The following is a 14827-nucleotide window of genomic DNA, read 5'->3' as shown; positions in this document are numbered from 1 at the left end:
ATTCATATATATATATATATATATGGAAATTAAGTCTTTTCAGTCTAACAATATTTTTCTCCTTGGAAAGATAAAGGAAACACATTTCTGTCAATTATTTTCTAGTAGAAAATATTAAAATGCATAATCATTACATGTAAATAGAAATAGAAAGTTTCATGAGTGGAACACCTCCAAGGAATGAAAGCAAAAATAAAATCGAGAAATATTTTTCTGGTCTTATCCATTTAATAATTTATGAATTAGAAAACAACAGTTTTTAAGTTTTATAGAAGAATCCTTTAATAGCCTGCATAATTTCTCAGTCTGTAAGATTTCTACAAAAAAATGTCATTTAGAGGCTAACAAGCAATGATAGCATTTGTTTAAAATGAAGAATATGGTGCCGTTGCCTGCCTTGCAAGTGCACGGACCAGATTTCGATCCCTGGTATTCCCCAAATTAAAATAAAATAAAATAAAATAAAATAAAATAAAGTAAAGTAAAATAAAGTAAATATATAAATAAATAAAACGAGTAGTGAATGGGTTGCATTTTATTATGAAATAAAAATGATTTTAAAATTTAAAGGTTAAGGTATTTAACAGTTTGATGTTATCTGGCATATTATTTCATTTTAAACTTAAATTTAAGTGTAAATCACATCAAAACCAGAGCCAGATAGTTTTAAGCATAGGCGATAAAATGCTTTTCTGTTCACATGAACCCTTTAAAAAATAGGTTAAAGCCTTAATTGGTTCCAGGGGGGATTTGTATTTTATATTGACTCATTAATCAGTAGAACTCATTTTCTTTTTACCATCCTGACAAATGTCTAAGAAGTCGCCCTCCATCATATAATTTGGTAATATAGCGCCATCATGTGGTTAATTTTTAAATAGCTTCTAGAAATGAAAAATAAATTGGAATATTTACATAGCCAGGCATTTACCTCCATTTATTAAATATAAGTTACTTCTATTTTTAGTCACTCTAATATATTTAATCCCAAAGAAAAATGGTCTTCTTTATTCGCTTCTGTGAATATGCTCCTGGTTTTTCTCTATTTGTTTTGACCTTCTTTTTAAACACCTTGCTTAATTTTCCTGAAGAGTCTCAAATCTACATTAACCCCAAATTAGCATAATCAACACAGATTTCTCTGCTGCCATGTAAATTTCTCTAAGTGCATAGTCTATTATTTTTTCTGCACTCCAAATGTCTAAGGCTGTGTTTTTTCTCTACCCCAATAGAAATGTGTTCGTTCCTGTTTCCACCTTTGCAGTTGGTGGGCCTCTCTGGGCTGCTTATTTTGCATCTGAATTCTGTGAACCTCCTCCTGAGGCTTGGCCAGTGATTCCTCCTAAGCAGGAGTCAAAACTTTCCTTTCTCCTTCTGTAGTTGGTTTATAGCCCTCAATGTTCCACAGTTGCATTGGGTTTCCTCCAATCTCACCCTTAATCTACCCCCAATTTATCATTTCTTCCATGAGTGAATGTGAAAGCTACCTCCACTCATTTTCCTTAAAGCTTTTCCTGGTTTCCAATGATGTAAAGTACAGATCATACGACACATTTTTCTACTGTCGTCTCCGCACACACGTGCACGAGCTAAATTTCTCCACGTTCTTGGTCATGTTTGCTAAAGTTGATAGACTCCCTTCATCCTCCATAGAAGGCCCTGCCCAACACGAATGCCCTCTTCTTTCCTCTTCAACATTAATTTGCCTTTCTCAAGTCCCTCAGATTAAGCTGATCGCTTCTTACTTTCTTCCCAAAATGTTAATACGTTTCTCAAACACCTGTAATACTTCCGGCACACACATTTAAGGTGACTTTGATTCTTTTTACTACATTTAAGTCCCTAGCGACACTTTGTTTTTTTCTATGTTTTGGTTCTTATGTTGAAAATAGAGGCTATTTACATTTTTATTAGCTAAATGAAAAAAAATCTTACGTTGGTTTTCTTTTTTTTTTTTATTTCTGATGAACTGATTTTCTTTTGACTCAAATAAAATGTGATGTTTAAACTATTTTGCCAAGTATTTAGAAAAATAATGTTTCACTAATTTCACAAGTGCAGGATTGGAAGCTCAGAGAAGAAAAATAACTTTTTCAAAATCACACAGCCTGCCTCGAATTGTAATACATATTTGAAAAGCACACATTCCCAACTATTTTGCAGATGATATGTTAGAAAAGTTTGCCAGTCTCCATAGAAGGTGATCATTTACACTGAATGTGTCTGACATATACGTCTGCCAAAAACATATATACACACTTCAGGGAGAGAAAAACTCCTATAAAATTTTAATGCAAAATTTATTGAGAGATCATGAGATTAATACAAGTTACCTTTGGTCTCTGCAATTACAAGTGGTGCTCTAAGTGGTGGCCATCAGCTTCCAGGCGTTTATTAGTACAGCAAATTACTTCTTCGATGACCTTGGTCATCGAGATTGCTGCACATGCATTTTGACTTTCTTTTCCAAGGGCCAGCAGTATAGGGGGTTTTCTGTGCTATAAAACATCCTCTAGGGTTCTCCCACATGAGGGTAATGCCATCTGTTGTAAAAAACCTCATAGTCTTTGTGTTTTCTTGGAGCGTATATGCATTTTTTTGGCAGACTCTCTATATTTTACTTAAGCATTTATAATACCAGGTGACATATTTTGTCTTTTAAAGGGAAATATCACTGACTTTTTTAACCAAAAGCATTGGAAGCTCTTGAATTTCTGCCTTATCTCAGCTGCTGGATTTATTTGCAAAATCTTTACCACAAAAATATGGGCATTAAAATAATGCTCATTATTTGTAAGTTAATTTTTCAAAATCATTAAAATAGAGCAGCTATGCAACTAACTGAAATATCATACTAATTTTCCACAAATAAATACATTTTTAATAATTAGTCCAGTTAAATATTTTAGAAGTTATGTGAAATATATATATTTATTTTGTTGATATATTTTATTTACAAAGTACATTCGCCTATATATTTTGCTTTACTTTAATGTAATTTTAAATTTCATAGTGTTTGTCAAAATTATATCCTAAACTTTAAAAATATTCATATTTCATTGCTTTCCCCTTTGCTACAGGAACGGTCTTTTCTTCATCATATTACTGCTTTTTATTGAATATTAACTCCAATTCTTTCCTCGGTGATGACGAGATAGGCAAAAATTTCCTACACTGCCTTACAGATAAGAACTAATTTTATTGGTCAGAAAACTAAGTCTTGGAAAACTCGATTTTCCTTTGAAATAATACTTGCTCTGAACATCTTATCTTTATTGTTCAGCCTGGGATAAAAACCGTACTTTACAAGAGTTTGTTCTTTCTGTTTTTCGTCCTAGTTCTGTCAGACACAAATCTGTTTTGTAACTGCTCATCTTTAAAATAATCCGGCCCACTTTGGAGAATCTCTCTTCCTCACATCGTTTGTGTTCATTGATAATTTTGCTTTCTGTGGAATCTTATTACTAAAGGACAGATTTGTAGAAGGATAGCTTTGTCGTGCTGGTAAAACGAATATAAAAGTCCATCATAAAAGCTGAAGAAACAGAGCTGTAGAGTGTAAAAACGGGCAAAGCCGCAGTTACTGCGGAGCAGGCTGCAGCCTGCCTGAGTCTTTTGTGCCCGGCCTTTTGGAGTGAAATGGAGAGGTGGCTTGGGGAAGTCCTTGTCTAAGCTCACTGGCTGACAGTGAAACTGACTCCTTTGTCAGTTTGTGGCCTATGTCCCTACTCTTTTGTTAGTTCATGACCAAGATGCGTCTTAGTTCTTACAGTCGTGCTTTAGGCATCTGCCACATGGGCCCCTGGGTTCACGAGGCTACTTCTTCAAGGTCAGCCAGAACTCAGCCTCCCTCTGCATCACTTTTTCCTTTTAAAGGCTAATCTAATTAGGTCAGAAGACTAAGCAAAATCTCTCTTAACTCGCTGTCAAATCATTAAGGCCCTAATCATATCTGCATAATTTATATTTCCATCCAACTCAGCAAGTTGAAGAAAGTGATGTGCTATTAAAATTTCCAAGTCTCTTCCCACAGTTAAGGGCAGAGTTATTTCTCACAAGGGTTGGAGGATTGCTGAGGCAAAAAACGGAATAAGCTCAGAAATCTTTCTATCATAACCACTATTTTCAAATTCTTCAACTTAATTAAAACTGTGCATTTTCACTCGGCATTCTGCAGGATCCCTGTGGGGTCTGGAAGAGTTATTCTTCTCCATCCTCTGCTTAAAAAATGTCTTATCCTCCCTTGAAATGAAAAGCATTGGGCACAAAATCTTCTGTAGACTTTGATGTTATCTGTTTGATTTACAGTATTGGGGCTTAAACCCAGGTCCTTCCCATTGAGCTACAACCTTGACACTTTTGTTAATGCTGTTGTTTGTTTTTGTCTTGGGGGAATGGGTTTTGCTAAGTTACTCAATTGCCCAGGCTGGGCTTCAATTTGGGATCCTCCTGGGGCAGATTCCCCTCCTGGAGTGCTAGGATTACAGGCATGCACCACTCTATGCAAGTTTATGCATCTCTTGCGATCTGGACTTGAGAAAAGTAATAGCAGATTACAGAAACAAAAAAGTGAAAAAGGTTATATGCTGCACAGTTGTTGCCTTTATACTCTGGGTAATAATTAAACGCATTCTATTTTGCCATATTGTGGACTCTTAGTACGCATTTCCTTACGGAGTCCATCAGTTCCTGAAAATTCTGATCTCACTCATCTTCCATTATTCATATAGTCAAAAGAGCAAGCTCTCCTTTCACGAGGCATTTCTTTTGGTCCTCTCAGAAAGGTTAATAAATGTGTGTGAGCCCCAAATAATGTTGCAACATTTTCTGAATTACTAAAATTAAATCAAATAAATTATTTCAGTCTCATAAGAACCTTATCACAGAATTTAATTGATGTTCTTGCAATTATGAACAAATCCAGCTTATTCTGTACATATTTCAGGTACGTTTGTGATGTGCGAAATCAAAGTTCCTTCCCTTCCTCCAAAATAGGAGAGTAGTCCGGCAGACAGCTAGGTAAGGTGAAGTAGAGAGAGATGACTCTTAATTCCCTTTGCTTTTTCTGAGCTACTCTATTTTGTGAAAAGAGATTACCTAAGATCAGGGACAGGAGAAAGTAAGTATACCTAGGATATTGAAGTTCTTTGATCACTGTGGGATATAAGCTTTCAGCTGCAAAAAAAAAAAAAATCTATATGTACAAAAAGGTACTTTCATCTCACTCTCTTTCCCTGACTATCAAATTTTCACCTGCTGTGATAGGTCAGTAGTTCTTAAAAGGTATAGATTGTGCTTGTTTTCTAAAAAAATATTATATATATTTATATAAAAGTTTGAGAATTCTCTCATCTTGGGCTTGAAATGGACTTAACCCTTAACAATAGGGTGTGCAGTTTATTCAGATATCTGTCATATCAAGTAAAGACATAGACAAACGTGACTTGCATACTCCTCCAGATAATTAGATGGCTCTCAATTTGAAGGAGAAACTAGAGCGAGGAAAGAGGAACAACTGGGCCGAAGGCCTGTGTCCTAGCACAGCAGATGATTCCCAGACTGACAAGTTTGCTTCTGGGCAGAGGGTTACCTAAGTTGATAAATTCAGATGAGTCTTATACTAGAATTCGGAAAGGCGAACATAGAAACATTACATTGTTTATAAAGTGTGAACCATTTAGAGTTTATAAAACACTGGAAGTACAGTTCTTTTGAATTTTAATGTTTTCATAGCCATTTACGGCACATAAGGACTACATTCATCATGGGGAGTTGGAACAGGCACATAACACCTGTTGTCTTCCCTTCTTCTTTTCTCCCTTTTTCCTCTCTCAATCTCTTGGTTCTCTTCCCTTCTTTTCTATTATTTTTTTTTATTTTGCTGTCTGAGTCCTTTGTATTTTGAGCTCCTCATACAAGAGAAATCATGCAATACGGGCTTGTTAATTTATTGATTTCACTTAATCCAGTTTTACATGCTCTCTGATTTGAATTAGCGAGTACATCCTGTGTCATATATTTTTCTTTCCTGGACATCTCCTAAGATATTGAATTAGAAATGCATTAAGTCTGCAAATTCATTATTAGACAGGATGACACTATTCTCTAATTTGCTGGACGTCAAAGGAAAGCGACCGTATCCATCTTTGCCTCTCCTCTGTTCTCCTAGGATTATCTCTGGCCTTGCCTCCATGCATTCCATACAAAAATTCAACTTGCATATTTCAGTTAACTCGGTGATGAATTATTTCCTTTCTTAGTGGTTTCTTTTTCTAGTTACTGCTTGCAAATATAGAATTATTATGAATTCACTACTCACAGGCATATAAACTAAGCCTAATTTATGAAAAGATTTCCCATAATTTGCCCTAGTCTTCTTTATTCCAAGCTAAACACCCCAACTGGTCACCTTTTCTTTTTATGTGTGTTAGTGTACATCTGAAATACAGAACACTGATGTTCATTTTGGGGAGTGGTGCACAAGACGACAGTTTGATCGTGTTTATTCCCTGTAGCCTCTTCTCCTTCACCCTTCCCTCCCTGGCCCCTCCATCTCCAAAAGCCTACCCTCTTTTTTCTACCATCCATCCTCTATTTTATTCGTTTATGTACTTATAGTTCCAGTTTCCAATATGAGAAAAATCATGTGAAATTTAACTATCCATGTCTGAGTTATTTCATTTAAGTTTATTCTCAAGTTGCACCCATGATGATTTCGCTCTTCTTTTTGGCTCAGTAATATTCCATTGCATTGTATAGCACATTTTTAAAAATCCATTCTGTGCACAGGCATCAAGGTTGTTTCCAGGGATTTTCGACTTACTGTGCTTGTGCTGTTATAAACATGGGAATGCACATGTCACTATACTGAGACATTTTTAATTCTTTCAGGAGTAGATTCAAGACATTGTCTTTTCTTGAGTCTGATTCTCTTTAACAGACTACAGGAGTCAAGCTGTAGACAGTCAAAGTAGGGTCAAGGGACTGTGCCCTCTCTGTTTGTCAGACAGAACCTTTCTATTGATGTCACCAGTAGCCATATATGAACCACGGTGTACCGTGTGCCTCCCATTTTTATCTGTGTGGGTTTTAAGAGAAAGCACAATTTCAACAAGAAATTAACAAAAAATATCAATATTATATGTGAACAGTGCATTAAGTAAGTAAAAATAAAGTCAGGGAATGGGGAATGGTTGTGGGAAAAACATGAATAAAATATAATAAACTAGATATAAAGAAAAATAGAGGCCAAATAAAATAAGACCTCATAACTAAAAAATGCTACAAAAATGACCATGTCATATGCAAATATATATTACTGTTTTGGGTATATACTCTATGCTGCTAAACTATGACAGTTAAGGATTTCACAATTTTTTTCCTTTTTTTTTAACTTCCTCAAACAAAAATATTTGAATCAGTATTTTGGGGGTGGGGGTTGAGACAAGGTCTCACTATGTAGTCGAGACTGACCTGGAGCTCACTATGTAGCCCAGGCTGGTCTTGAATTTACAGCGATCCTCCTTGCCTCAGCCTCCCAAGTGCTGGGATTACAGGGGTGCACCACCACGCCCGGCTTGAATCAGTATTAAAAAAGAGAAAAAAGAGAAAAAAAAACTTTAAAAGAGAGAGAGAGAAAGAGAAACAACTTCCTTCAGTTTGTGGGTGCTACGCAAAAAACAGATCTTGACACAAAAATTAGGAAATCACTAGAGGCACAAGGGAAGAAATTATTTTAGAAAATAAAAATATTTAAAAGTAACAGAAAATCATGTTAGTGGTACATTTATGTTGCCTTTTTAGTGGTGATCACAAATCAGTCACCGGCATTTATTCAATTTATCACTTTAAAAAGCGCAACTATAGCAGACTTTTGAAATATATTATTTCCAATCATTGGAAGGAATAACCAGAATTTACAGTAATGACAAGCGAAAACTCCTCAGCACCGGTGGCTGTGGGGGAGATGACTCCCTGTGTTAGAGTCTATGGCCCGCTTTAACTTGATTGTTTGCGTTTAAATCCATACATCTTGTTCATACATCCTGGCAATGCACTGCAATGCCACTGTTTTATGATAATTTCCAAGAACGCAGGAAACGAAGTCTTTTCACAATTTCCATTGCATATGTTCAAAAATATTGATACTCAGCTTCTGTAGTGGAATAACTACACACTTAAAAGTACTTAACGGCACATGGTATTGTTGTCAGAGTAAGAAAACCTGGCTGTAAAAAAGATCCTGTAGTTTGTTATAATGAATTTGCAACTAAAGAGCTTTTCAACTATGCAGTATTTGTTGTTGTTCTGTTTTTGCTTAGTATTTCTTGGTTACAGTAGAGGGCAGTATTGGATAAGAGCAGAGAAGCACTGGCCTTCCCTGAGTACTGCTTTCCTATTGCTTATATGAGATGAATAAGCCCTCTCCAGCGTGTATATCTACGTGTATGTTAATTCATTTTAATATACGCAACAGATTATCCCAACAAGCTCCCCAGAAACTTCTACACGGGGTGGTCCTTTTATTCAAATATTTACCTTGCGTTTTCTTTAGCCAGTAATTACAAAAGAAAAAGTTGAGAGGCTTAGGCAGAGAGATAGGAAGTCCCAGCTCTTGCTGTGCACTTTAAGCATTTAGTGGGATGTAGCTCAGTGCAAAGGCCCTGTGTCACAGAAGAGAGAGCAAGAAAGAAATACGAAACCACTGGAATTAGTACTAAGCTGTGAAATGCTGAGGATCCAACATTCATCCTCTCTGCTGCCCTCACTCGCGTTTGTTCTCACCACAGGCTTTAGACTTTGAAACGAAGAAGGCGTATACTTTCAAAGTCGAGGCGTCCAACCTTCACCTGGACCACCGCTTCCACTCCGCCGGCCCCTTCAAGGACACAGCCACGGTGAGGATCAGCGTGCTGGACGTGGACGAGCCGCCGGTCTTCAGCAAGCCGCTTTACACCATGGAGGTGTACGAGGACACCCCGGTGGGGACCATCATCGGCGCGGTCACCGCGCAGGACCTGGACGTGGGGAGCAGTGCTGTCAGGTGAGACACACAACGGTTCTCTGTGTGAGAAAAACAAAACTAAAACAAGCAAATGATAAGCAATTCTCCGCCCAGAGCTCAAGGGGATTTAGTTGCCAGGATGTCAAAACACCTATATGATTGATTGTAAGACTAGAGGAAATTCCACAGATTGAATAAAAACATCAGATATCAGTCTTTGCACCTGTGTCACCAAGGGAAAGATGCCAGGCGTGTCAGTTAAGGTGAGCAATCTCAACTTCGCACCCATAGAAGAGATTTTATAATACAGTCTTGAAGAATGAGTCTCAAGGTCAGTGATGTTAAGCTCCTTTCAGAGTTCCTAGAGCATAATAAACATTAATAAATTTTACAATTACTTTTAAATAGTTCCCCTTTTGCCCAAAATGTGCATTAGGGAAAAATATTCTTTTACCATTTGTAACTTGAATGCAGTTTTGTTTTTTTTTTTACTTTTGTTAGTATAGTGCATGCTCACAGTACATACTGATCACATTCACTGTAGGAAACTGGGGCATACACAACATTCCAGGGTCCTTCTTTGTCCTATGAAAGTATTTTTTCACAGTAATGTACACCTCTCCTGGTACCGAAGATGTGTATGCAAACAGCCTTAGTCAAGGTCCGTCCCCCTGTCTCTGCCTTCTAAGTCTATAGATTCCATTAGCACTACTCAGGGTAATAGGAATTCCCTTCCTTTTCCTCACCTATGGGATTATCCTGCAAGACATTTGAATTTTACTCCCATATATTTTATTGTATCCTCATGGTCACGTGCCTTCACCTACTGGGAAACTGAAAGCCAAAGATGAGATTTGTTCTGAGTCATCCATCCCTAAAATGTTAGTGCTGGTAAGGACCAAATTAAGAAAAGAACTACTTTACCATGGACAGAAATAGATGTATTTGCTAAGATTTTATGACACATGGAAGATAACAAAAGGAAATGAATCCCGAATGCAGTGGTGGACTTAGTGGAATAATTGCACATAGTAGAATCTTTAAAAACATTTTAAAATCATAGGCCGGGCGTGGTGGCGCACGCCTGTAATCCCAGCACTCAGGAGGCTGAGGCAGGAGGATCACTGTGAGTTCGAGACCAGCCTGGGCTACATAGCGAGTTCCAGGTCAGTCTCAACTACACAGTGAGACCCTGTCTCAAAAACAAATAAATAAATAAATGGAAAAAACAAACAAACAAAACCGTGCACGCTTGCCTGACTGTATTCTTCTGGATCCACCCCCTCAAATTTCATGAGTACTGTCTCAGTTTAGGCTGTCATAGTAGAATATTGTAGACTGTGTGATTTAAGCGACATTTGTTTCTTATACATCTGGAGAATAGAAAGGCTAAGGTCTTGGTATAGCAGATTCAATGTTTAATGAATTTTTTTTTCTTATTTAGCAGAGTTTAGACTCCTTTTATTTGTACAAGACAGAAAAAGGAAGCAAGTTCTCCAGGTTCGCTTCCACGAGGGTACTAATCACCTTATGGGGGCTGCACTCTCATGACCTAATTTCTTCCCCAGAGGCCCGTCTTTCAATGCTTTCGCATGGGAAGTTATGATTCCAAGATACGATCACAAATATTCAGCCCTCACATCCCACGCTGACTCACCGATCATGTTCTCCTCCTGTGCGAAGTCTAATTGCGTCTCTCCAGTCCCAAATGTCTTAGATTATTCCACCACCAAAACTGCTCTCTAAAGTACAAAATTTCATCTAAATATCATATAATTAGGCCTAGGTAAGACCAGAGGGAACATTCGGCCTATGGCGAAATTCCTTTCCAGCTGTAAACTTATGAAACCAAACAAGTAGTATTTCCAAAATGAAGTGGTGTGGCTAGGATAGGAAGGGCATTTCTGTTCCAAAGGGAAGAAAGAATATAAAAGCAAGAGATTCTGGATTTCATATGAATTAAAAAACAACAACAAGAAAACAAGAGCAGGCCAAACCCCATTAAACCCTGAGATTTAAGAGTAACATTTCACCTGGATCAGAACCTTGCTACCTTGCTCACTGAGGCCATAAGCTACCACTGGGCAGGGCTGTGCCCACACTGGGGCTCTGCGCCTTGACCCCAGCTACGTGTGCAGCTCAGACTTCCAGGGCTCTGAGAGGTGGCCTCACTCAGGTGCCGGTGCCCAGGGCTGGGCCCACACTTTGAAATCACTGTGGAAGTGGCCACAGCCAGGCCCCTAATGATCCTTTCAATATTCTTTATCTGACCTGAAGAATAGCACATGTTCTCAGGTGGTATGATCTGGTCCTATAGGGTTTAAGAAGCCTGAAAGTCTTCTTTCATTTTTATTGTTTCTCTATTTCCTTCAGTCCCAAATGTCAGTTTGTCAGCTATTGCGTTATCATCTTTATTCCTCGCGTTTGTTGACATAATAGATGAAATCCATGGCTTACATCCTTTTATATCTTCTTATCAAATAATCAGTCTGTCAGTCCTTAGTGTTCACCTCTCAAAACACATTTTTATTTTTGGTGACATGGGGAGGCTGGGTTATTTTTAAGTTTAAAGTTCCAATTCTTTTTTGTTTCGCAAGCCTACCTTCAATTAATATGATATAAATACTAAGAACCAAGCTACTTTCCAAGTTCAGTTTATAAACATGAGGTAAATATCAAATTTCAGCCCTTGAAAGTTCTCTCTTCCACAAAGCATTAGAATATGCGCACTGTATACCAGAGCTTTTGCCCCTTGATAACAAGTATTAGTCTTCTTTCAGCTTCCAGTAATGACCCTCATTACTCAAAGTGGCTTTTGTTTTCTGTATTCTGAGTATTCTGTTCATGAGAATTTAAATACTCTCTAAGAAGAAAGAATCCTTTCCTTCATTTCTTTTGTTCTATGTGAACCTTAAACGGAATCACCCTGAATACTTGTGATTTATGAAAATTCATCACTCTACTGGCCCCTACCCGTTATACAGCTGCAAAGCAGTTTTCTAAGTAATCAGCACAGCAGCAATGTGTCTGCCTGGTGCCCCTTTCAGTTTGGTCCAGTTCAGGCAGCTATTACAAATTACTCCAAAACACTGGATTAAGCAATAAACATTTATTATATCTTTCAGTTCTAAAGAAGAGATCAAAAGTGACAGTGGGTCCAGCGTCTGCTGAGGATGTAATTTTATTTATCATCTCCTTGTATTCTTATAAGGCAGAAAGTGAAAGTTCTCCCAGGTTGCTTTGGTCAGGACACTTATCTGTGCTTGTGGGCCCCACCCCATGACCTAATTATTTCTCAATATTTCCATCTTCCCCACGCTGCGCACTTGGGGATGAGACTTGAACATATAGATTCTGGAGAAATACAAACATTCCATCCAAAACAAATATTTTCCTTCTTACATCATGTCCATGATGAGAAAAGAACTCCAAAAAGAACATCTCTCTTACAAAAAAGAAGAAAAGTAGGGATTACTCACCATCCCCTGCACTTCCAGCCAAATGCAGCCGGTTTATTCAGCGGGTAGAGGTTGTTTTTGTAGACAGTGGTAAAGGCCTACTAAATATGTTTGTAGTATTTTTATGAATTTTAGCAGTTGTTCAGAAAATATTAACAGTTGTAATAAAAAATACAAAGATAAACATTGATTTAAATGCCTCACAGTTAGATAAATGAAAATGTATATATGAGTAGAACTCCATATCTAAAGCCCTCACTAAGTTATTTGATGAGGTGAGTTTTCTCTTTTCAAGACAATTAAAAACATGATGAGGCCAAAATATAAACAGACATATTATTTTAATGCAATATTTTAGAACATCCCTGCCCAGACACATACACAAATAGGAAACTTTGTAGAAAATACCACTAGGTAAAGCAACACAGTTTCAGGTCCAAGAAAATTGTTGAGTCATGATCCTGGTCTGAGAAACAAAAGCAAGCTACATTTTAGAGAAATTCTTCCGTGGCAAATGTATTTTATTTTTTGTGTCAGAGGAGCTAGCATCTGACAAGTGGTACTTTACAGAAAATAAAGTTGTACCTTACTCTTACTTCTAATGAGCAGCTCCTGCCTCACCAAAGCTGTCCACAAAGACAGATCTAATTGATCCCCTGGAGGCGTTTTCAAAAGATGAGTTGTTTTTGAGCAACATCAAACCTGTCTTCATTCCCCATCCTTGGGGTAAAAACAACCTTCAATCATGTCAGTGCCGGGAATGTGAGGTGCGACTCAACTTTCTCCGGTCTGAAAATATATTTGCTCACTTAAGAATGAGAGTGAAAATACTTTGAGGAAGCACCAGAGGTAAAGCTATTTGACATACCTACATGTACTCTGTATTGCTTGCCTTGGCATAACTTTGTTCTGACAGAGTTATTGTGCCAGCTATTAATTTAGTACTGTGTTATTTCCTGTCTCTGGGTATTTTATTACTGTTATCATCATCACCATGATCACTGAATGCAGCAGCTACCCAGAGATCAATGGCATCCCCGAGAACTAAAGCCCTCTGAAGAAAGGTTGACCTTGGTTTATTGGCTGGCAGATATCCATGTCAGGTTCTTACTTCATCCTCCCCTGCCAACCTCAGATGAATCTCCAGCTTCTTTCCTTAACTATTCTATTCCTTGCTATTTGATAAATAATTTCCTGCCTCTGGTGTTGTATGCGCTTTGAGGTGGACTTTTTACTATACACAATTCATTACAGTTCATAGAAATTATTTTTATTAACTTGACTGGTACATGTTAGGTACACAGTACAGTCACACTCATCATTGGGATCTTGTACCTTTACATGACTTATCTTTGTTCTTATGTTTTCCCCATAGAAATTATTTTTAGTGAGTCCAGATAAGATAGGAATAGTTGACCCACCAACATCTGGCTTTAATTGAAGGGATGTTCTTTTTTTTTTCATTTTTTATTTTTTGGTACCAGGGATTGAACTCAGGTCCTTGTGCTTGCTTGTGAGGCAGGCGCCGAACCAATGAACTAAATCCCAAGGCCCTTGAAGAAATGTTCTTAATGCACCAAGAACTGTGTCATGTATGTGGATCTACGTTCAGTCACAGCACACAATCTAAGTGAGGAAAGAAAGAGAATGCCTATCTTAATACATGGGATTCTCATGCGATATATGCAATTTAGTTTAACTATTGAGTAAATTAGGTGGGAAATATTAAATGCTTGGAAAATGACCAATTTTCTATTTTTCACTTAGTAAGTTTTCAAAAGATTAAAAGAAGTATTGGTGTAAAATATTTCTATGACCATACCAGAGATCTTCTAGAGTTGCCTATGTGATTTGTTTGGTTTCCCATTTAAGTAAAACCTATAAAGTGGGAACTTTTCTATATTGCTTTTCCTGTCTGCTACACTGCAGACAATAATTAGTCCATAGTAGGATGTCATAAGTATTTATTAACTGAGTGAGTGTATTTGCGTATTACTCATTTCAATGATAAAATAGTATAGAATTCATTTGTACTTACTTCGTCTATGAAAAAAATGAAGGCACTAAATAAATTTTAATAAATGTATCAATGATCCAAACTAGTTGTGTTTTCCTTTTGCTTGCTAAGGTTCAAGTAATTTATTTTATTTCCAAGTGCTAAAGGAATGCAGATTTCACAGCTCTTTCTCTCCATAATTTCTTTAATTGCCTTCAGATAGTAGTCCTTTTGTCACACTTCCTTAAAATTTTCATTTGTTAAAGTTTAATTACTTTAAATGCATAACACACACACACACACACATATATATATATATATATATATATATATGAAATTATTTTGTTGGAAAATACTATTGTTCAATGT

At 37.1% G+C, this 14827-nt stretch overlaps 1 protein-coding gene across 3 annotated transcripts in view; it reads left to right on the top strand.

Moving 5' to 3' along the window:
• The window catches only part of Cdh12 (cadherin 12), a 976411-nt gene that overhangs the window by 914339 nt on the left and 47245 nt on the right, over positions 1-14827 (top strand). For all 3 annotated transcript variants that reach the window (XM_033757884.1, XM_010609463.3, XM_010609464.2), the window contains one exon: positions 8790-9043. In XM_033757884.1, coding sequence (XP_033613775.1) covers positions 8790-9043 — 254 coding nt within the window. The remainder of the gene's footprint in view (positions 1-8789; positions 9044-14827) is intronic.

Source organism: Fukomys damarensis, unplaced genomic scaffold (genome assembly GCF_012274545.1).
Source record: "Fukomys damarensis isolate Sample0158 unplaced genomic scaffold, DMR_v1.0_HiC HiC_scaffold_1, whole genome shotgun sequence".
NCBI classification, from domain to species: Eukaryota; Metazoa; Chordata; class Mammalia; order Rodentia; family Bathyergidae; genus Fukomys; species Fukomys damarensis.
The sequence above is the reverse complement of the archived record's forward strand: the minus strand, read 5'-3'. Positions and strand labels throughout refer to the sequence as shown.